The 24,242-nt window shown below is 35.6% G+C and overlaps 1 protein-coding gene across 1 annotated transcript; it reads right to left on the bottom strand.

Moving 5' to 3' along the window:
• Window positions 1-1,173: 1,173 nt before the first annotated feature.
• Window positions 1,174-20,706, bottom strand: LOC127527627 (uncharacterized). Its single transcript, XM_051926818.1, has 3 exons — window positions 20,570-20,706; window positions 5,118-5,408; window positions 1,174-1,649 (listed from the first exon to the last, which is right to left on the bottom strand). The coding sequence occupies exons 1-3, from the start codon at window positions 20,688-20,690 to the stop codon at window positions 1,333-1,335; spliced, it is 729 nt and encodes a 242-aa protein (XP_051782778.1). The 5' UTR covers window positions 20,691-20,706; the 3' UTR covers window positions 1,174-1,332.
• Between the last annotated feature and the right edge of the window lie 3,536 nt (window positions 20,707-24,242).

Genomic DNA, 24,242 nt, shown 5'->3' on the forward strand with positions numbered 1-24,242 from the left:
TACAAGAATACATACATTTTCTGAAACTTTAATTCAGCCATTCATTTATTTTTCTTTAGTGTCATCATTTTTCTTCTTCAAACTGAAATCCACATGTAAAATAAACCCACGCAGTGCCTCTCACCTCCCTGTTTCAGCCAGGGTTTGCCCACTGGCTTATTTATGTTGTCCCTTTCATTGTCTTTTCTGTTGATTTTGAATATTTTTTATTGTGTTTTATGTTATTGTGTAATTTTATGTGTTATGAGTTTATTTACATATTAATTAGTACTTATGTATTTTGTATATATGTCTCCTGACTACATTTCTTGTGTTTTGTTGCAAGTATCCCAAGAGATGGGACCACCATGACATCACTGCTGAGGGACCACCCTCACCCTTTATAATTCAGGTTGAGGACAAGGTTCCACAGAGCGTCAATGAGTATTGTTGATAGTTTATTGCAAATTATCTTTAAGCACTTTTCTTGGATTTTTCTGACTATTTTGGATTTTTGCTTTGCCTTTGGTTACTGTTTACTGGGTTACACTTTGGATTTGTTAACCCTGGCTGATCATTTAAGCCAGGGAAAGGCAAACTCGATCCTGGAGGGCTGCAGTAGTTGCAGGTTTTTGTTCCAACCCAGTTTCTTAATGAGAAGGCAATGATTGCTGATGAGCACTTATTACTCAAGTGACATTTTGATGCTTCATTTTAGTGGTCTCGCTTGTTAAGGTTCTCCGCCCTTAATTGCTTATTTCAGTCTTAAACAGCTGTGTTCACTGTTTTTAATGGCTCCTTATTAGCAATAAGATGCAAATGACAAAGGAACCAGCAGTCCATTTAACTTGTTTCCATTTACACCTGTGTGGATTCATCATGCACTATTTGGTTTAACAAAACGCTAAAGAGAAGAAATGTGACACATTGATAATTATCAGTTTTGGGTTTCCAATCATTTGGAAGATTTCCTTGGAAAGGAACAAAATCTACAATGTAAGAATATTACATTACAGACTAACATGCCATCAAATTAAATAAGGTCTGAGATTGGCAATCATTGGTGTCTAATTAAGCAATTGGGGTTGGAACAAAAACCTGCAGCCTCTGTGGCCCCCCAGGACCGTGTTTGCCTACCTTTGATTTAGGAAACCCTTTCTATTTGATTTTTATCTTGCTTTTCCCTTTCATTGTAATTTTTCTTCTTCATTTTGTTAATTTAATACATTCTTTGAAGTCTATCATCAATATCACTTAAGCATCAATATGCTCTGTTTGGACTGTCAGTTTGCGGCTCACTCCAATAAACGCCAACATACAACCTTTAACAAGATTTAAAAGTACAAGTACAGTTCAATTATTACACTTGCCTGTTAAAATAAAAACAATTTTGTATTTTTCTTCATTGTAGCTTGACTCACATGTGTAATTTCCTGTATCATTAAGTTGAAAATTATTTATGTGAATATATATTTGTTCATCTTTAATTTCTGTAGTAATTCCTTCTTTTTTTCGACAAGTACTGTTGAGGGGTTGATTGATCCCAACAGCCAAGCATTCTTCATTATATTTGATATGCTGTTGCATTTCATTTATGTTTTCCCCTGACCTTTGCTGAGTACAGTTGAGAGAAACATCTTTCCCAAATGTATGGTTTATATAAACAATACCTGATGAAAAAAGGGAAAAACTAAATTAATAAAACATTAGAATGAATACACCTTTTTACCAAAATAATGCGTTAAATCTTTGGAGGAAGAGTTGTCTTATTTTATATGGTCATCAATTAATTAGATTTTTGAAGGGCCTCATAAGCATGCATCTACAAAAATAAAAAAAATAAAGATTACTCCCATGCTAAACAAAAGAAAAGAAGAATAGAGAGGCAACATTTTAGCTTTACAGGTTTCATCAGGTGTACCTTAGCTTCACTTTTAATCATCAATAATTTAAGATTACTGCAAATTAACTAAGGTGAGACAATGTGTAAGTAATTTGCATCTTTTAGATAATCAAAGTATTAAAGGCAATTCCCTTGAACAACTACTGTACAGCTTTGAATTTTACATACTCGCATATAGTGGCCAATGCAAGTCTTTAGAGGATGTGGGAAACCAAACAATGTTTTAGCAAGATTTGGCACATAGTAGAAAGTTTCCCCTATAATTTCATTTATATACAATTTACTGCCAACGATAATTGGGGGAAATCCATTTGAACAAAGGATAGACCTAAAAGAGGTAACACAGGACTGGGTAGTACATCAGTGCCTGTAGTTGCAAAGGTGGGTAACATGCAAAAAAAGGTTAAAGTTCCAAGGCATATGGAACAATCCTAAAGAAACTTAAAAATACAGACTGAAAGCGAAAGCTTTAGAAATTTCAGATGTAATGAACAACATTAAATGTATAGTAAGTACAAAATCCATCCATCCATTATCCAACCTGCTATATCCTAAGTACAGGGTCATGGGGGTCTGCTGGAGCCAATCCCAGCCAGCACAGGGTACAAGGCAGGAACAAACCCCAGGCAGGGTGCCAGCCCACCGCAGGGCACACACACACCAAGCACACACTAGGGACAATTTAGGATCACCAATACACCTAACCTGCATGTCTTTGGACTGTGGGAGGAAACCGGAGTACCAGGAGGAAACCCACGCAGACACAGGAAGAACATGTAAACTCCACGCAGGGAGGACCCGGGAAGTGAACCCGAGTCTCCTAACTGCGAGGCAGCAGTGCTACCCACTGCACCACTGTGCCGCCCAGTACAAAAATCAAGTGAATAAACAATGATGTTTCACTGTTTTCTCAATATTCATTTTAATGAACTCACAATGTTTGTATATTTTACCCTTCTTGGTGTCATTCTGAGAAGGAGGGTGACAACAATATACTAGGGATGTTCAAAACGTTTCTGCACTTTTTTTAACTATATTTATTAAGAATTTCAAAAACAAATTGCATTAATTTTCTACATAGTCACCTGCGTTTGCGATACAATTTTCCCATTGTCGTACCAACTTTTTAATGCCCAATTACTACTCCTCCCACCTTAACCTTTTCAAATGATAATATAGAAGTGTGGAAACTTTTTGAACATCCCTTATATGCCATATCCAAGTTTCTCCCACTCAACACCATTACCTTTTCTGATGTGAATTAACCATGAGTAAGCTGCCCCACTTTAGATTCACTATAAAATATATGCTTCACAAGAAAGGCTTACAATTTTAAAAAAAAAAGCTTTGTGGGTTCATCATGTCCTCCTTTTTCAAATCTATTTTGTTTTATACAATTTCAAGAAAACACAGCCCTTTATACAGTCTTATGGTGGAAATCAAGCTTCCGATTATTTTTGCATCACATCCAATGTTTACTTCTCTGTGTAACAAAGGTTTAGCTGCCTTCCAATTACAGTCATCCTGTATTACTTATTTATTAATATATATGTTTTATTTTAGATTGTGAGAGCTAAAAGTCCAGGAGTGTTTTGTTAAGTTAAGGAAACAGGGTCATTGCAGAGCTGAAAGGTAGTTCACATCATTAAAATCCCTGTTATTTTATTCATTTTTTTAATACAAAAACTGTAATGGAGTAACTGCTTTTGGATACAGTTTTCTTCTACTTCTTCTGTTCTTATTCTTTTTAAACTGTTCCGGTACTCATTATAAAAGCTGGTAGTTGAAGTTTTAAATGCTATGGGCTTTATGCCATATAAATAATAACAATATACATTTGTTAATTTTTTTAACAAAGTAAACAGGCAAAAATCAACAAAACACAAAGAACCAAAACAAGTAAAATGAAACAAAAACCTTAGTATCTCTTTGGGAGTACCTTTACTGGCTTTGAACCTCTGCTTAATAGATGGGATGGCTCACCACATTAACACCTAAAAGTACAACACCACACTACACTCCTTTTCCTTTGCCCTCTCTCTGTTCCTGTAACGCAAGGCCTTTCTTTCGCCCCCCAGTCAAGTGCTTATCCTCCTTCTTCATGTAACTCCACACTTAACTGTAAACTGCCTTGGAGAAGCTCATATGCTCTGATCTGGAACCACTTTTTGGTATGTCCCGGAGATGAAATGTGGCATCAGGAATGGCCTTGAGAACTCCTGGAGGCTTCCATTATTCCCTCAGCTCCCCCAACTGTTTCTACAATCATCAGCCCCAGTGCTCTTTTAAAGGGCCATGTTTCCTGCCTACTCCAATAAGTAGCAGAAGTCTATGAATAACATACAGTATAAGCCACTTGACTGCCAACTGCTGGATATGGCACTAGTACACAGTACACCAGCATCCCCAACTGCCCTTCTTGTTCCTTTGCATCACTTCATTACCTACTTCTGGGGTTATCCACACAATTATTTGGCTCTAATTACACTGGAATGGCCACAACATTTTCCACTGCCTTTGTACAATCTTACAACCCAGCTGTTGTCCTATACAGAATAAAATGACCTGGCAGTCCTGGGCACAACTGGGTCTTCCTTCACAAAGTAAAAATTAGCCATTAGGATATCACGCACACATGTTCCCACATAATGCTAAAAATGCTCAGTGTTGTAGTAAGCACAACAGTTTAAATGATTTATAGAGCATACTGTCCATACATTTACTAAATCCCATTATCCAAATTACGCTTCTGTGGAGTCTGAGCCTGTTCTGCAAAGATAGGAACCAAACCTTAGAAAGAAAGCCAGTCAAACTCAGGAAATTCTCACTCTCACCCTTAATTATACTTGGACAGTTTAGGTCAACAGGTAACCCAACAGGAACTTTTTTCCAGGATGTGGGATAAAAACTGAAATTGTAAGAGAAAAACCTGAATGGAAATTTGGAAAACATGTAAATTCTACACAAGTGGTCTCCTGGAGCTGTTAGACAACAGCAGTAACACATTGCTGCATTCATGATACCATACATACAATTCATAACAGCATGATGAGTTTCCGAACCCAATATCATTCATGGCAGTTTTATCAAAGTGTCTTTTTTCAAGTTGGAACATAATGTTTTAAGGCTGGTAACTTCTTATTCTGTCATTTTTAGTAAACATCAATTCATTTATGCATAAACCTTTGTAAATTTATACATAAAAGGGATCAAGCTATGGGAATATTTAACTTACCCCATAAATAGTAGTCTACCGTATCTGTTCCTCCATTATAATTTGAATCACAGGAATATTTTCCAACATAATTGGATCCAAAGTTAGATATAGAAAGATGTGGATTAGTGGAGTTTATATAAACTGGGTTGTTTGTACAGTTGCTTGTTATAGTCCCATTATAGTGCACAGCAATATCACAATTCCCTATGCCTAACTTCCAAATGGTCCATTTTTGCATGACTAGTTCACTCCATGTATGATTTGAACAAATGAGAGAAATGTTCTTCCCAAATTCCTTTTCAATGGTTTCTAAAAGTCAGGAAAAAAAAACATATTATAATTACAAACAGGAAATAACTGCGTTATCCGCATATAAAACCATATTACTAGTTAAATTTAAATACTTGACTATATGTAGTGAACTTACAACATTACCTTGTGGTCTTGTTACAAATTATCAAAATTTGGAATGCAAACATTTTAAAAAAAGGAAATGCTTTTCCTGAAATGTTGAAAAATACGCAGAAGACATTTTTTTCACATAAAATATTTTCTATCAGCTTTCCTTTTTCTGATTCACATATTTCTTTTCACTTCATAAAGTTAGGAGATAATTGTATGCCTTGGTATGACTGGAGACTATCCTGGCAACATCAGTCAAAAAACACAAGCCGGTTTTGAATGGGACACCATATGGTATCCTGCCTAAGGAAAAGTCATCCCAGATGGAGGATCGCAGGAATCGTGGGAGAGAGGGGTCCTTTCATCGGATTGGCTGGCCCAGCACTGTTTCAGCTGTGGAATGGCCAAATGGGGGAGGCAGCTTGAAGGATGAGGTCTCCAGGACTCTATACAAATACAAATCTTATTATGGGATATATCATCTACTGTTAAATTCTACTCTGTACTTCTAAAATTTATATTTTTTTATTTCTTACTATATTGAGAAATTGTTCTGTGTACTGTACTGTATTGTATTGTATTGACCCCTTTCTTTTGACACCCACTGCACGCCCAATCTACCTGGAAAGGGGTCTCTCTTTGAACTGCCTTTCCCAAGGTTTCTTCCATTTTTCCCTACTAGGTTTTTTTTGGGAGTTTTTCCTTGTCTTCTTAGAGAGTCAAGGCTGGGGGGCTGTCAAGAGGCAGGGCCTGTTAAAGCCCATTGCGGCACTTCCTGTGTGATTTTGGGCTATACAAAAATAAACTGTATTGTATTGTATTGTATTCACACCTATATACCCACGCTTACCCATAATTACAAAGGGCCAGTCTGTGTGATATTCCGAGGAAAAAACAGCAGTCATGCAGATGTGAAGACAATTGCAAACTTAATACTGAATATGACGCTGATATGGTTGAGACCAGACTCTCAGAACTATGAGGCAGCAGTGCCAACTAATGTACCAGCCTGGTTTGTACCAATCAAATACCCAAATAAACATAAATATACTGCAAGCTGCAAAAAATGTTAATAGATCTGTTTTTTGGTTTCTTACCATGTGCTTGAATCTGAGGAGTACGTACATATTATAGAAACATTCCTTTATAATAAACACTTAATTTTTATTTTAAACAATGTATTCTTGGCTGTCTCAATGTTCATCATATTACAGTTACAGCTGGAAAGGCACAATGGCTGAAAATCCACAGTAAAGGGTGAATGCAGGTAACCTGGTAAAACTAACTAAGAATAGGTAAGGTCTGACTTGGGGTCCATTCTTTAATATAGCCAAGATGCATCTTCTTACTGGAAGAGATTATTCAGAATGAGCGAATTTCACACACATACCTTCCAGAAAAATGTAGAAATTGGGTATAACAAATCTGTATCTGATGGGAAGCAGTGCCTGGGTTCACAAAATATAATGAAGTAGATAAATATTTAAGAAATAAATTTTCGGCAGTTAAAATAATTTATTGTTTTGTATTGCAAAAACAATTAATTAAAAAGTATAAAAGTAAGACCATGTGTAGCTTTGTTTCTGGTGGAAGTGTCTTAATGGAAGAACTTCTTGGTGGACTGTAGTAACAATACCATACAATAGTGAATTAACTCAGACTATTCTGTTAGTTGTTGTTTTATATAAAGATGATTAGAGAGACATAATATTAATTAAGTTTAGTGATCCTTTCATTTATTTACTGTTCAAAGTAACCAAACAATTTCCATGCATGGAACTATTATTGCTTCTACCAGTTAATTCGAAACACTTCACGAGTTTTGACATGAAACTCAAAAGTACCTTAAAGAAAATATTGAAATCCAAATACACTTAGAATGATAGAGCACATTTGAGACGATTCTTGTTCTACTAGGGGGCTCTGCCCCCTGCTCGCTTCGCTCGCCAACCCCTGGTGTTGGGAATGACAAAGAGCGTGATGTATGAATGAGATATAGAATAGTGTGACGGTGTAGATGATGCAAATAGAAAGCAAACAATAAAGTGTGTGGCACAGTGTAAAGGTTTATTTGAAAATTTCTTTGTACATGCCGTTTAAGTGTAAAAGGTAATTCCAGCTCAGAACTTGTAAGGTCATTTAAGATGGTTATTGTTGTGATCAGAGTCAAGTTTGTCAGAGCTTAGAAAGAGTTGTGTCTTTCCAGGAAGTAATGGAATGACTTGGGTATTTATGTTTTCCACATTAATATTTTTTGGATATAATATAGTGCGTTGTGTTAAAAGGGGCATTTGGTTTAATGAGATTGCTGTTCCAAATCTCTCTGTAACTAAGTCGTCGCAGATAAAGGCTTGAGGAATTGTAATAATATGTGGCTGAAGTCCATCTGTATTGGTGAGTGTACCATCTCTCAGTTGTAATAAGCAATTGTTATGATCTGGTTCTGGACATCGTATCTTTTTTACTAACTGTATCTTTTGAAAGCAATGCCAATTGTCTGCATATTTTAAGGTGCACTGAACAATAGCTGAGTGCATGGCATCTGGAAGAATAGCTAATCACTGTCTAAAATCTCCTCCTCATAAAAGTACCTTTCCTCCAAATCGAATATTATTATTCATAAACGTTTGTTCATGCCATTGAACATTCATCAATTAACAATCTTTTTTTCAAGACGGATGTTACGTGCAGTGCCACCGTTAATGTTCATAGTGGATTCCGATTTGTAGGATCTAATGTAGTTGATAAAGATTTCACTTTCAGGTACATCGTCAGTTATAAGCCTCTGTAGATATTCAGGATATGAATGTAAAGGAGGCAGTCTAATTTGACCCTTTTGACAACAACGTGTAAATGTATAACTTGTATTGCCAGTTGTTTCTTCAGGGAAGTGAACTGAATGACAATGATTGCAAATGACATTTATTAATCCGAATGAATTTTCCTGGTGTATATTTTGCTTGTGCCGTTTGAGAGGCGCGTTGTTGCATGTGTAGTATTTGGGACGTGTTGTTTTGGAGCTGTAATCGATTTGCCTGTGCTGTGTGAGAAGCCCGTTGTAGCCTTCGCTGCCATTAACGTATGTCTGAGACGGGAGGTGTTTCGTTTTGAATCCGTGCCTGTTGCGATGCAGCACTTTGATTGATAGTTTGCGTCATGTGGATCTAGGATGTAGATTTGTGCATATTAAATGAACTATTGTAGGATCTAATGCAGTTCATAAAGTTTTTACTTTTAGGTACATCGTTAGTTAGAAGCTTTAGTTGAGCTTTGCGTTTTTGGAGTCGAGTCATTTTTTCTTTTAGAAATATGGATAAGTAATAAGGAGTATTGCACTCACTGTTAATATTGAGCCTTATTGCACTCACTGTTAATATGGAGCCTTTTCTGCGGTTGAACGGTTAATAGTGCCTTATTGTAATGAGATCCACCTATGCTGCATAGCCGTCTATTTTGTTGTTTCTTTCGTGTTCGTGTGTTTGTTCCTGTTATCCTTTCCTTTTCGTTTTGTACCCATGACCGTGTATTCATGACTTGTTTCTTTCTCAGCATGCGAAATATGGATAAGTAATAAGGAGGATCGCAGTCACTGTTAATATGTTTCCTTTTCTGCAGTTGAACGGTTAATAGTGCTTTATTGTAAGGAGATCCACCAATGCTGACACCTATGCTGTCTAGTGTTTTTGGTGTTGATGTTCACTTTAGAATATGTGGCTTTGGGTGTCACTTCTTATGGATGTGTGTGTTGGGGGGGGGGTTGAGGATTGTTGTCGCGCGAGCGTCTTCTTTCTTTTTGTGTTCCTGTGTCTTGTTGAATCCCCCTCTTTGTGTGTGTCCCGTCCCTTGCTTGTAGGGTCTGTGGGGTGGTTTTGTGTTCTTTTTTTTGTGTTCCATGGGCTTGTTGAATCCCCCTCTTGGTGTGTGTCCCGTCCGGTGCCTGTGGGGGGGGGGGGGTGCCTTGCTGTTGTGCGCGAGCCTCTTTTTTTTTTTTTTTTTTTTTGGGTCTAGTTTCGTGTGCAATGTGTTTCGTGCTTTGCCTGCGTTTCCTCATTTCTCCATTTTTCCTGTGCTCACTCCTTTTTTCTGTGGTCTTGTCCGCCTCTCGCGGCCCCTCATCCGCCTCTCTCGCCCTCTTTTGTCCGCCTTTCTCGGCTCCTCAGCCGACTCTCGCAGACTCTTTTTGCGCCTGCGCAGTACGTCTTTTTGCAGCTACGGCCCATTGCCGGATGTGCCTGCGTCCATCATCCGGTTTAGCATTCTCGGTTAGTAATATGGATTTCTAATTTTCACTGCACTGTCACTTTGAACCAGTAGATGGTGCCATATAAATACTTAGACATTTAATTATTTGTAATGCTCATTTTACAGTACATACTAACATACTACAAGACTGAGTTTTTTGCTGCATAGCACAAAGGTCAAAAATGGGAAGATAACTAGAATATGAAACATGTTGCTATATGAAAACACTATTTTTTCCTATTTCACTTGAAATAATCTATCTATCTATCTATCTATCTATCTATCTATCTATCTATCTATCTATCTATCTATCTATCTATCTATCTATCTATCTATCTATCTTATGTAGCTTAATTTGTTTTCTGTCACTCTTCTGTTACCAGCTTTCAATCCTTCACTGATAAGCATGAACACATGAAAGATTAATTTGGCTTGCTGATGTTTTCTCACCTGTCAGGTGGATATAATTGTAGGCTCCCTGCAATCTTCATGTAGCCATAAACCGTAACAGATTCATAAGAGACACAGAAAAAATATCCATTTAAATAATTTAATATTGAAATGCATTTTTATCTTTAATAACTTGCAAAACACACCTAATAGTATTTATTCAATCACTGAACTTTTATCTTTCAGTTTAATACGAGAAAAGGGTATCTGAAAGTTGGATGCTACAATAGTAAGCAAACTTTAGTTAATACTGGAAAATAACCAGACAATGAATCATTGTAGAAATAGTTTACTCTACACTTTCCAATCATTCTTTTTGTGATTTTACTTTATAGTCAATCAGAACCATACAAGGACAAATAAATTACAATATTTTGAGTAAATATTTTGAGTAATTACATTCTATACTAGTAGTAATTAGGGTTTATGTTTAATTCAATTAGTTTTTCCAATTAAATGAATAGTTTAAGGTCAAGTCGTGTATATAGTACAATCAAGTTTTTGCGTGCATGTCTATATATATAAATATTAAGTGAGAAGACATCCGTCTGGCATCTGTGCCCTTTCTCAGGCGCAATGTCTTCTGGCATACACAATAAAAGGCAAATGTTCAATGAGCAAACACCAGTGGCTGCCGTAAAATATTATACAGTTTGGCATATGTCCCTGTGTCACATTGTCCGGTATCCACAATAGGGTTGGAATGTCCAATGAAGAAAGGCAACAAGAACCACAAAGAAAGAGGGAAGTAAAGCATATCTGATGTATCATAAATACATCATGCGACTGAAACACACAATTTACCATTGTTCCATTAAGCCAGTTTTATTAATAAATGGATATTTCATTATGCTAGTATACATGTACAGTAAATATACACCTACTACTGGGGAAACATTCAGAACACCTATTTTTTCTAGTTTTTATTGAAATTTACCTTGTTTAAGTCCAGTGAATAATCTTAAAGTAATTTTCAAAGTTATCCAAAAAGGCGTTTTTCAATGAACAAGTAATGGGTTAACAACATAGATAGATAGAGAGATAGATGGATAGATAGAGAGATAGATAGATAGATAGATAGATAGATAGATAGATAGATAGATAGATAGATAGATAGATAGATAGATAGATAGATTGTGTGTATCTATCTATCTATCTATCTATCTATCTATCTATCTATCTATCTATCTATCTATCTATCTATCTATGTTCTGAACACACACCAGAATGACTAAAAAGAAAGAAAATTTAAAGCTTTTCTGCAGCAATGGAAGTTCATTAAGCTTTTCAAGTTAATGCAAATAGTTCCTACAGGTGTCTCAAGTTTAGTTTAAATATAAACCTTCTGTGTGTATAAAATCAGTGCTGGAACAAACTGTATTTGCTACATCCTCTGAGGCATATTTTGTATAGACAATATATTTGGCTTTGTGGCTAATGATTTACACTTGTATCTGGAAGGATGCCAGCTCAAATCCCATTACTGCCAGAAGGGATCCTACTGTCTTGAGCCCTTGAGCAAGGCCCTTAACCTGAAAATTGCTCCAGGGGCACTGTATAATGGCACTGCACTCTGACCCCTATAGGACATATGAAAAGACAATTTTTACTTTGGGATTAATAAAGTATATCAAATCAAATAAAAAATATAATCAGTATATAATAATGGTGTGAAAAAAGCAAACTAAGAAAGAAAGACAAATAGACCATTATAATCCTTAAAAGTGTAGAAGAAACTTGAAAACTGAATGAAACTCAGAGGGGATCAGGTCTGGCAGACCCAAAGCTTTGACAGAATCAGAACACAAGTTTCTGAGAGTCAATAGCTTGAGTGATAGGCATCTCACAGGACAACAGCCTCAAGCACAACTTAACAGTGGTTCAAGTAAGCAAATCTCACCTTGTATCCTTTAATTTCAGTACATTAAGACATTACACTTTGTAAATTCCAGTGCCAACTAGAAAAATGGGGGTGTTCTAAAATGTTTGACCATTTTAGCAATGAGCTTTCTTACTGCAATTTAACCTGTGAAATTTGCAGCTCAATGTCTCTTCTCTTCGTAGTTGAAAGTGACAGTTGCTTACTATGCAAGATTTGTTTTTGGCTTTCATTTTGCATGTATTTTGTAGAGCAAAATAATCAAAGTAATCAAAAACTGTACATACGGACATAGGCTAATCATAAACATTGGGTGAGGGAGCAAAAATTGTAGGTGACAGCATAGACAATAATCCAACAATAACAACAACAATAATGATAAATTTAATGATCAAGGTGTCATAGCTTAGAAGATACAGATGTGGCAAAACAAACAATCAATAGTCAGCAGGACTACAACTCTGGGCTCCGAGTAAAGGCTGCTTTCCTTTGGTTGTTCTGAGAGCTTGAGAATGCAGATTACGTTTCTTTCATTGTTGATTTTTTTTTTTAATGTTGACTTTTATTTTTGTTAATTTTATTTCTACCATTATGGCCACCATCTGCTATAACAGGTCATTATGTTGTTAGAGTCTCTCTCTTCTGTGTTTCTAGGTATGTAATCTTAGAGGTCGTGGCCTCTGACCTGTTACCCTGCAGGGTTAAAATTAGCTCAGGAAGGTTAATTCATTAATTCTAAGGTGACAAATTTGAACCATTTTTGCCATTGTGCTTTGAAAAGTTAAACCTTTAAGCTTAAACTCATCTTGTCCCTGTTCATGACTTAGCATTTTCTTTGAAACTTGTCTCAATTTTTTATTTGCAAAAACAATTGTTGCCATTGCCTGATACTCCTTTTTTCTCACACATACTGAAGATATGCAGTTTAAAATATGAAGTCACTTTAAGTCTATAATTATGAGTAAGAGTGGATGTGTGCGAATGTGATGTTCCATCCTAGGTTCATTACTGCTCCTTGCCCTGTGCAAACAAGGTATGCACCAGCTCTCAGCAACCCTAAGCAGAATAGGCCGGTCAGATAATGGATGGATGATTTAACAGAAAACGTTGCTGTGTTCAACACATTCAGATGATTAATTTCATGCAAATGATTATTGTCTCACCATCATTTCAACTCTCTTCTTCAAATGCATGATACTACAACTGAAAACAATCACAACTCACTGATTGGACACATCACTGTGATCCCAAGGCTTGAAACAATCATGGATTTTTTATTTGTCCACTAAATCCATAATGGGATTAGAATAGTAATAACGGACAAACAGGATTTTTTTGCTTTATTAAATTACCACATGCAGATTTTTTTTAATAAAAAGCATGATTCCCACAGTATTCCATGGACATTCAAGCTCTGATAGGCATACATAATAAAAGTCTTACATAATAAAACCTTAATGTCATACTTATGTCATATTTTCCTTAGTAAAAAGCTCTTTTACATACTTGCCCGTAATCTAGTCTGTTCTGTGCATTAAGCATTGTGGTTCAAATGCTGGACTGAGTACCCCAGTTGCCTTCACATCCTAAAAAGATGCATGTACATGAATTGGCAGTTCCAAAATAGCTCTGTGTGTGTAAGTGCATGTGCCCTTCAAATCATGTGTTTTTGCAATGGATTTGTTTTCTTGTTAAATCTTTCATTCAACTGTTGTGGGCTTTTTTTGGTGGAGCCTTAACACGTGCATGAGACACTTTCTTTAATGAATGACATTTTCTGTCTTATACATATAGTGAGCCATGCACTTCTTCTCACCATAAGGATGGCAATGGAAAAGGTATTTATTTATTTATTTATTGATAATCCATGAATAAACAAAATGGCAAAAAACAAGGTTTTGTATTTTATATATAAAACATGAATTCTTCTTCTTCTTCCGGCTGCTCCCATTAGAGTTGCCACAGCGGATCATCTTTTTCCATACCTTTTTGTCCTCTGCATCTTGTTCTGTTACACCCATCACCTGCATGTTCTCTCTCACCACATCCCTAAACCTTCTCTTAGGCCTTCCTCTTTTCCTCTTCCCTGGCAGCTGTATCCTTAGCATCCTTCTCCCAATATACTCAGCATCTCTCCTCTGCACATGTCCAAACCAATGCAATCTCGCCTCTCTGACTTTGTCTCCAAACCGTCCAACTTCAGCTGACCCTCTAATGTACTCATTTCTAATCCTGTCCATCCTCGTCACACCCAAAGCAAATCTTAGCATCTTTAACTCTGCTACCTCCAGCTCAGTCTCCTGCATTCTGGTCAGTGCCACCATCTCCAACCCTTATACTGTAACATAGCTGGTCTCACTATCGTCCTGTAGACCTTCCCTTTCACTCTTGCTGATAACCATTTGTCACAAACTACTCCTGACACTCTTCTCCACCCATTCCACCCTGCCTGCACTCTCTTTTCACCTCTCTTCCACAATCCCCATTACTCTGTACTGTTGATCCCAAGTATTTAAACTCATCCACCTTCACCAACTCTACTCCCTGCATCCTCACCATTCCACTGACCTCCCTCTCATTCACACACATGTATTCTGTCTTGTTCCTACTAATCTTCATTCCTCTCCTCTCTAGAGCATATCTCCACCTCTCTGGGATCTCCTCAACCTGCTACCCGCTATTACAAATCACAATATCATCAGAAAACATCATAGTCCACGGGGACTCCTGTCTAATCTCATCTGTCAACCTGTCCTTCACCATTTCAAATAAGAAAGGGCTCAGAGCTGATCCCTGATGTAATCCCACCTCCACACTGAATGCATCCATCACTCCTACAACAGACCTCACCACTGTCACACTTCCCTCCTACATATCCTGTACAACTGCTACGTAGTTCTCTGCCACTCTCAACTTCCTCATACAATACCACAGCTCCTCTTGAGACACCATGTCATATGCTTTTTCCAGGTCCACAAAGGCACAATGCGACTCCTTCTGGCCTTCGGTTTATTCTCCATCAACACCCTCGGAGCAATCATTATCCCCCTGTAGTTACTACAGCTCTGCACATCCCCCTTATTCTTAAAAATCGGTACCAGTACACTTTTTTCAACTCCTCAGGCATCCTCTCACTTTCAAAGATGCCATCTACTCTATATATAAAAAATCCTAAGCCTAAAAGTGCAACAATTTTGTGCAACGATTTTATGTGACGTTTTTATGTCATGTTTTTTGTCATGCTTTAAAATCAGGCTTATTTTAAAACCTAGATACTAAATGTTTGGTATCATTCTTTTCAGAATTTATTGAACTTTAATGTGATATAGATTTTCAGATTCTTATTCTGTTTTTAAATTATAAACTAAAAAATATCAAGAACTCACATTCCGCGAGACGAGACTTTGTGCCAAAAGATTTTAGACAAAGAGTAGGACAGCTGCTGTACAGGCTTTTAAATGTTTAAAGTGCTGTACGAGATGCAGATCATGCGGCACGGCAGCAGCAGCATGCCAGCAGCTGTTTGAGCAAAGAGGAAGTAAAAAAAAAACTGTATTTGTTTCTCATTGTATCACCATTTAAAAGGGGGTTTTGGAGGAGCGACTGCATCTCCATGGGGTGTGTTCAGCCACCCTCTTCACAACGTGAGCAGCAGAGACGCAAAGTGGCTGGCATGTAGCGCAAGATTGGCGGGTTGGTGAGCGCAGCAAGCAGGGGGGAACCCCCTAGTTAAACATATAAGCATATAAAACATGAATAAAAATAGAATACAAAAAGAAACTGTAAGGACTCCAATCACAAAGTTGTTGGCTCGTAAAGGACATGCCATGATTTTCAGCTATGCTATTCTGGAACAGAGCCCGTAATTATCACACATCTCAGAGTAGGAAAATTGTCCTAACTGGTTCAGATATCTTAGAGTGATATAAATTTAGCCCTACTTTTATGAGTAAGAGTAAAAGCATTTTTTCAACTTTCCAAAGTTAAGAAACTACTCTTAACTTCATCATGATTCGGGAGAGCTTGTGAGCTGGCCTAAATCTTTTGGAGCCTCCAGAAGATGATGTTTAGGTAGAGTTTGGATCACACATCCCAGAAAAGGCAGAATGTTTTGGAAACAATAGATAACAATGAACTCATAAAATATATTGGCATATTGATGATGATGGAATAATACTTATAACATTATAATATTCTTTTACATTATCTGATTGATCCAACTAGAAGCCATGCACTGCTGAAATTACAGTATTGGCAATGTTACACTTTTTTTGGCCATGGGGAACAGACTTGCAATAGCAATGATTTGGTTATTTCACAAACAAGCATTTGTGGATTTTGCACAAAACTTTGAATGCCCTTAAAACACATGCGGTAATATGCAGATTTATAAACTTCCCCATGACTTCAACATGAGGTAATGTTAAAGCAATCTGTAGTCATGTAAATCAGTATGCACATAACGATCTTTGCTCCAAGTGTGGATGAGCACAAATATATGAATCACAAGCAAAATTACAGCGTCAACACACGGATTGTCATAGGTGCAAATTGTGTTGTAATAGCCAGCATATTATCCTGAAGATAAGTGAGGCTGGATGGGTGATTGACAGCAAAATGTCACACAGGTATGCTAAGCTCTGCATAAGGTGCTTTACACCTTATTAGCTGATAAGGTTCAAAAAGGCAGAAGAACACTCTCAGGGCATTGAATAAATAGAACCTCTTAGAAGATAAAAGGGGATCACAGAGAAAGGCATGGCATGCAACTCTGGGAGATGATCATGAACAGTGCAAAGGTGAATGCAACTTCAGTAACAATGCAGGTATAGCAGTGGCTAGCTTCAGTAACTATTACTTTACGAGGAATTTATCGTGTTCAATAACACGAGGAAGGTGATTATTCTGGAAGTACCACTGTGGATCATTCATTGATAAATAAACTTGTCCACTATCAGGCTTAGCTCTTATTTGGTGTGTGTCTTGGTCTTTTCATCTTGATGTTCGTATTCATGATGCTGCAAAGTGGCACTATTTACTTGCAGCTTAGTGCAATATCTTATAATCTTATTATGTTGTCATTCTTCTACTTTATTATTTTTATTATTATCATCATCTTGCAAAGCTTCAGTGTTCGTATTAGAAAGCTACAAAACGTAATCATTAGTGTTAATTTGCGGCAAGGGGTACTAAATCGTGACATCATTCATTCTTGAGCATGGTGTTCTACTCCTCATTGAGACTGGGACTAATACGCTTTGTAAATACTTCTAATGTTCTACTCTGAGATAGGACAAATCCTTATCCAAGTGTGACTTTTAATGTAATTCCTAGGAGTATTTTTTAGATGCTTGATAAATATGGGCCCAAAACTAAGATGGCTGTTTGATACTATTACAGTATATGGGAAACATCATCATTTGTTCACAATTAAAGTACTTTTTTTGATGCAGATACATTTTAGCGGCACTCACTGTCTTGAAATTGATCCACTAGTGAAAACCATTTTTCTTAGGTTGTCTGCAAAGTAGCCAAGAATTTCTTGTCAGTCAGTCAGTGAGCCAATCAGGGACATGTAGCTTTATGTATCGATATTATGTTTTTAACTGAATGTATTATTATGGTTTGTTTTATTATACCATTGTTGGAGAAATAACATTCCTAACGTCTCAATTTGAAGAATGGTTTTCTTTCTGCAAATGTGAACGTTTTCTTCTTCTTATTTTTCTAATTACCCAATAGATATAAAAAATGCAATGTATAAGTAAAAGCAATATGAGGTTTATAGACTTTTAATTCAATCAATAAAAAAGCTACAATTATCAATATGGTCAAAAGTAGTTATATTTAAATTAAGATAGCCTTTTGAGAATAAAATCACATGTGTTTTTTTTCATACTGTTTGGTGCTGAGGTATATCATTAGGTAATTGAACACAGACACTTGGCATCACAAGGTGTTATTTTGTTTTTCTTTACTATTTCATGCTGAAATATAATATTTTTATAAATAGAGAAAAGACATTTATATAAGAATGTGAGTGTGTTTCTTCAATATTTTGTATAGAAACATCCATATGCAAAAATGTTTCAGTCTTGATATACTGTAGCTGGATCAGTGGTTTTGATTGGATTTCAAAGTAAGAAGAGTATAAATACCACTAACTGGCAGGTACAAGCGAAACTTTTGTCATGCTATGCATGGACTCATAGGACCCCGGTACAAACGGACGCAACAGCTCATAAAATAACATATAGTATTTATAGATTTTTTTTATTATAAGCTTTTAAAATTTACTTGCCATTAGTATTGATGGTTTTTAGTTATCCATGGTTTGATTTCTCATTTTATTAAATGACTCCGCACCAGTTGGTGGGAGGATACGGACCAGCGGGGATGGAGGGTTTGTTCATTTGATGACTAAAAAAGCTTCAAAAGAACAAAGGTCAGCGAGTGTTAAAAGTACTTGCGGAGTGATTTAAGTAAGAAAGATTAACATAACTTTTTTTTTTAAAATAAATATTTTAGCAGTCTGGTTTAATCCCAGTTACTAGACACATTTTTTCTTTATATTTTCATCTTTTTAAACGGGAGATAAACAATTGGATTTTCTGAGCTTTGTTTTTTGGTAATATTACAAGATTTATTTTCATTATATTTGCTTTTCAACTTAAAGATGTTGTTAAACTTTTCCCTGATTTTTGAATTTTTGTGCATTTTTTTCATTGCTGCAGTATTCTTGATCTGACTGATGCACTTTTTTTTTTTTTAATTAAATCCTCTCCTATCTTTTGTCACATGCAGGGTCTGTTTCCTCATTGATGATAACTACTTTGACCTCAAACTACAAGTGTGGTTTTGCCTTTTGGTAGCATATTGAGGTCAAAGATGTGCCATGTGACAGTCTCTTTTTCACTGATAGACGCCAACAGCATTTTTCCTTTGGCTTTCAGATTTTTTTTTTGATTTAGGCATAATGATCCTCTAAGGCCAGCCTGAAGTAGAAACGTCTCTAACATGGTAAGGACCATATTTAGTTTGGTTCACATGTGGCCAGGACTAACATAAGTTAGACAATATTGTGATTTAATCTTTATGAACAGCAGTCATTAATTATTACTAGTCTGCATGTTTGATTGCCCTAAATAGCAAACAAATAAAAGCAATACTAATTATATTACTTCAGATTCCGCTCTATAGTATGTGCTGCTACAGCAACAAACCAGAAATGTTACCAAATTCAGTGTAAACTATACAATAATGGCAAAAAAAATGTTGTTTTATGAACATTTCAATTTACTCTCTACTGTAAATTTGGTTTCATTTGTAACTTTTATATTAGTGACCTAGAATTGCTGTAATGGACTGGTGCCCTGTCCGGGAGTTGCTCCTGCCTTACTCCACATAACCAGCTGCCCCACAACCCTGAGCTGAATAAGTGGGTTACAACAATGGATAGATAAATGGATAAAAGGATTATTAATACACTTATGATGCCTTTTATTTTTGTTTAGTTTCAGGCTAATTGTAGTAGGTCTGAACTGATATTTGTTGTACATGCAGTCAGAAAGCAAAGGAATGTTCAGCATTTAAATTTTAACAAAGCAAAATTTTAAACATATATATTTATAGCTTTTAGCAATAAGAAAATTAGAAATGCTCACACGTTCATGCTCATGACAATGTAAACATTCCACTATAATATTGGTTTATAAATAATATAATTTAATACTAAAACCATTTTGTTTTTTGAAGAGAAAATAGAAAATGTAAATGTTTAATATGTAATATACTGTCGATATGTAAAACACAGATTCAAAGTGAATGGGAGAGTTTAGACACCACAGATACTATAGGCACACAATCTATATAGCAGTGGAAGTTTGTTTTTTTTTTTATTTTATTTTCTGTTATGGAAGTCTTGTATATCACATTTTCCTCCTGCATATATGTTTTTATTTTAAGAGTTAATGAAAATGTCCATTTTTGTCTGATTATAACAAGAGCTCATTACAGAATGTTTCAATGATAGCATGTACATAGTACTCAAAGTTTAAAACTTTCAAAATATTAAAATTTCAAAACCTCTTGAAAAGCTGAATTCCCTGCTATTAACATGTAACATAGTATTTGTTAAAAGACGCACCGTATTTAAACTATATCAAGTTCAACTTAACAAATAATTAAATACAGTAATCAAACTAGGAAATTAAATGGTTTCTTTCAGGTTTCTGGGATGTCCTAATTGACACAGTTTGCAGTTGTTCTTTTGAATTAAGTCATAATGTTGATAGCTTGAGAATAATGTTATCAAAATGACAAAGCAGGTATTTAAGAATGTGAAGTTTTATAAAACAGAAGAAATTTTCCATTGTTTAAAAAAGCCATAATTATTAACACAATCTGGATAAGATTTGACATCTGTATATAATTTTAATTTGACACTTAAGGTGCAATTAACAGAAATTAATAAAGATGCACATTGTAATTCTCTTACCTTTTTTTGAATGACCACACAACATTATACAAGCAATCAGAAACAACATTAACAACATTTTTATCCAATGTGTACATCGCAAGACCATTTCTTCTGACAGGCTTATGCTCTTACTGTCCATTTGGTGCTTGCTAAAGCAAATAAATAAGAAACTCACAAGAGGAAACTGTGGCTTTCACTCATTTTCTATTTTTGTAGTCTGAAGATGAAATACACATAAGAAGCACAAATACAAAGCCTGCTGTTTGCTCACTCTAGGTCAAATGATGAAAGCAAGAAACTTTGCCCAATAAATAAATAAATAAATAAATACAGTATATCTTAATAATAAATAAAGCAGTATTGAAGTACATTTCTAATACCACACATATCCATAAAAGTAATTAAAACGATGGAGCCTTTATGCCTATTAATCCATTTTGCAATTAATATCCTTTGATACCGTAAAGAGGATGGCATGCTGGCACAAGGGTTTGCACCGATGCCTAACATCTCAAGGACCTGCATTCAAGTGCCAGTTCCATCCTTTTCTGTGTGGAGTTTTCCTTATCTATTTTTACTTCAGGTACTTAAGTTTTTTCTACATTTCTAAAATCGATAGGTTAGTCTGAATAACAACTTCCAATTGACCTTTTTTGTCTGAGTGCATCCTGCAAAGATCTAGTAGCACAATTAATTTTTTCAATGCATGTTGATACCAAAGTAATGTGACAAAATTAATTGAAAACACAAGAAAAATATGCAAACTCCACAAAGGCAGATACTGTGAGGCAGCAGTGTTAATCACTACACCACTATGGTGCCCTAACATGTTGAGAAATAATCCATTTTGTTTGTACAGGATGAATGTCTTTTTAAATAAATAGTAAATATTATATAGTAAACATATGCTTTTACATATAAAGTACAATACAATGTTAGTACAAAGGGCTAGTTATGCCCATCTCTGCCTTTCTAAATTAATTTTTCAGCACCATAAGGTTAGTGATTATTAAAAAAGCAAAGTGTTTTAAATGGTGCAGAGATGAAAAAACTTACAATCTGAATGGGTTGATAAAGTTTTACTCAGAAGTTACTCAAGATACACAAATGACTAAAGTACGTGAGATGTGAACAGGGCCGGACTTTCTCTTACAATCAGCGGGAGCTTTCCTGGTGGCCTGCAGCCTGGCCTGGCATTCAGGGCAACCAGTGAAATAAACTAATGGTGAAATTATATAATGTTATTATACTGGAAAACAAGCAGGCGTTATTGCTCTAGTGGGCACAAAACCTTTTCGGTTTAACATTGGAGGGTTTCTTTTCTGGTTTCTGGTTGGATATTTTCTTGTTTTTGTTCAAGTCAAGTTTTGACTTTGCATGCGTGTTGCGCTCTGACAGTTAAACTGGAGCACAATGATAAGAGGTGCATATACCTCTGGTGCTTTTGTGATTAAAGTTATATATGAATATTATTTAAAAGTTTATAATATACTTTGAATTATATTTGGATGTTGTGTGGGTTTTGGTATTTGTTACTGTGTATTTATTTTGTTTTATTTTCTTTCAGATTTCAATGAAGTATAGAGTATGGTCACATTTTTAATGTTTTTTTTCCTTTTCCCTCAGAGTGATTGAATAGACTAGACAAAATGTTTTATTTTATGTTTTTATTAATGAAACACGTACTGTATGTGAGTGGAATGATTTGTGTTTTTAAATGTACCTGTTGTTATTTATTTCATGATAAGTCTGTTAATGAACGTGTCTTGTTTTAACTTTATTTTAATATTTTTAAAGTGCGTCTCTTGCACTCTGACAGCTAAACCTCAGCACTATGATGAAAGAGTGACTGAATAGGTTACACAAACTGTTTTATTTTTTTATTTTTTACATTTATGAAACAGAATAAAACAATCAACATTTCAACTGTGGCGGTTCAAACACAACGCAGAAGAATAATGCGGTGAGGCTGGTGTTCGTGTAGTGATGCTACCGTTATTTAGAAAGAATTTGAAATGGAGTCAAAGAAGAGAAAGGGTGGAGCGGAGAGGGAACGGGAAAGAAAGAAAAAAAATCTTGAAAAAGAGGTTCAAAGATGCACAAAAATAACAGATTTGTTCAGCAAGGTGTCAGGTAAGAAGCGATCATGCTGGTGATGATTGCAAAATATGAGCGTTACTAATTTGGATGGCCGAACGTTCAAAATAAAATGAATTAACTGGAAACCTATAATTTTCCTTCGACTTGTAATACTGAATTGTAAAGTCATCTTTACCAATTTTGGTAGTGAGTGGTGTGTGCAACAATCGATTTTGTTAACATCAGTTATCTCTGTTGTCAGTTGTTTTCATTTTAATTGTATGCACTAGATCAAAGTTAAACTCAGCACTGATGCTGTGAGGAGATTGCCAACTGGTTTAAAGCAGAGTCAGCGTACAGTTTTCAGGTAATGCATATCTGTTTTTGTTCAATGATAAACGAATGCATGTGTTACACTAAATACATTTTGCATGTGGCCTTTAACGTTGTCTTCAACAGTAGCAACGAAGCTGTGTGAAGAATGCAAACTGGCCAGAAACAGAATCAAATTTTCACAAAATGCATACCTGCATAAAACATTATATTTATGGTTTAGGTTAAAACTGTCTTTATTATATATAATGTTAATGTTTAAAGAATGAACAAATGCACAGAGTAAAACACGTTTTTGATGATGCGTTTTTCATAAAATATGAACTAATGAATAAATATAAGTATTGGTCCCTGTGGCTTTTCAGCATTGGTTCAGTATCTTATTTTCATTACATTTAATGGAATACATACAAATGGTGTGCATTGTTAATAGAAAAGTATTTTGAATATCAGGTTTTTCTGGGCCTCTAGGTTACAAAGAGTGACAATGAAATGCATTAATGAAATGCATTAGTTCATTCATTATTTTCATAGCTTACTTTAAAAAATTCCAAGACAAAATGGTGTTTGCTGGTTTTTTGAGTCTGTGCCTGTACAAGAAAACTGATGTACATTGTGTGGCCTGGATTATTAGACTTACACTGTAAAAAAGTCAGTAAATTTAACGGTAAAAATACTGTAAATGGTGAAAGTAAAAGACCTTTTCTGAAAAAAAGGAAAGTTACCTTATGTTCTACTGACAATTACCTGTATATCTTAAACAATACATTTCATTATTTTTTACAGCCAAGTTTTTGTAAAATCGATATTTTTCTACCTTCAAAATATGCTAAATACCGTTTATTGATGCATTACAGTTACACTGAAAAAATCTGTTAATTTTACAGTATAAAACTGTTCAATAGCGAAGGTAAACAACCGTAAAATGTAAAACGGTAAATCGCTGTTTCAGTAAAACCGGTTATGATATTTGCATAAGGACACGCCCCCTTTTACCATATTGTTCCTGGTGAACTGCATACCTTTGAATAATAGGGGGAAAAAACTTCAACTAAGTTAGCAGACTTATTTTTCCCTGCACGCTGAACTGAGATTCAAACCAAGGCCTACTGGATACATTTGTTTACTTTTCTTTTGTAGTTTCTTTCCCTCGGTGTAACGGTGTGATGGATCCTCTTTTAATAAATGAATACCATTTAGGATTATTCAAACAAGCAATGTTCACTCCCAGTTAATAGAGCACGAGTTCATACATGACATAAATGACACTGAGTAACCT

The sequence above is a fragment of the Erpetoichthys calabaricus genome, chromosome 4, assembly GCF_900747795.2.
Source record: "Erpetoichthys calabaricus chromosome 4, fErpCal1.3, whole genome shotgun sequence".
NCBI classification, from domain to species: Eukaryota; Metazoa; Chordata; class Cladistia; order Polypteriformes; family Polypteridae; genus Erpetoichthys; species Erpetoichthys calabaricus.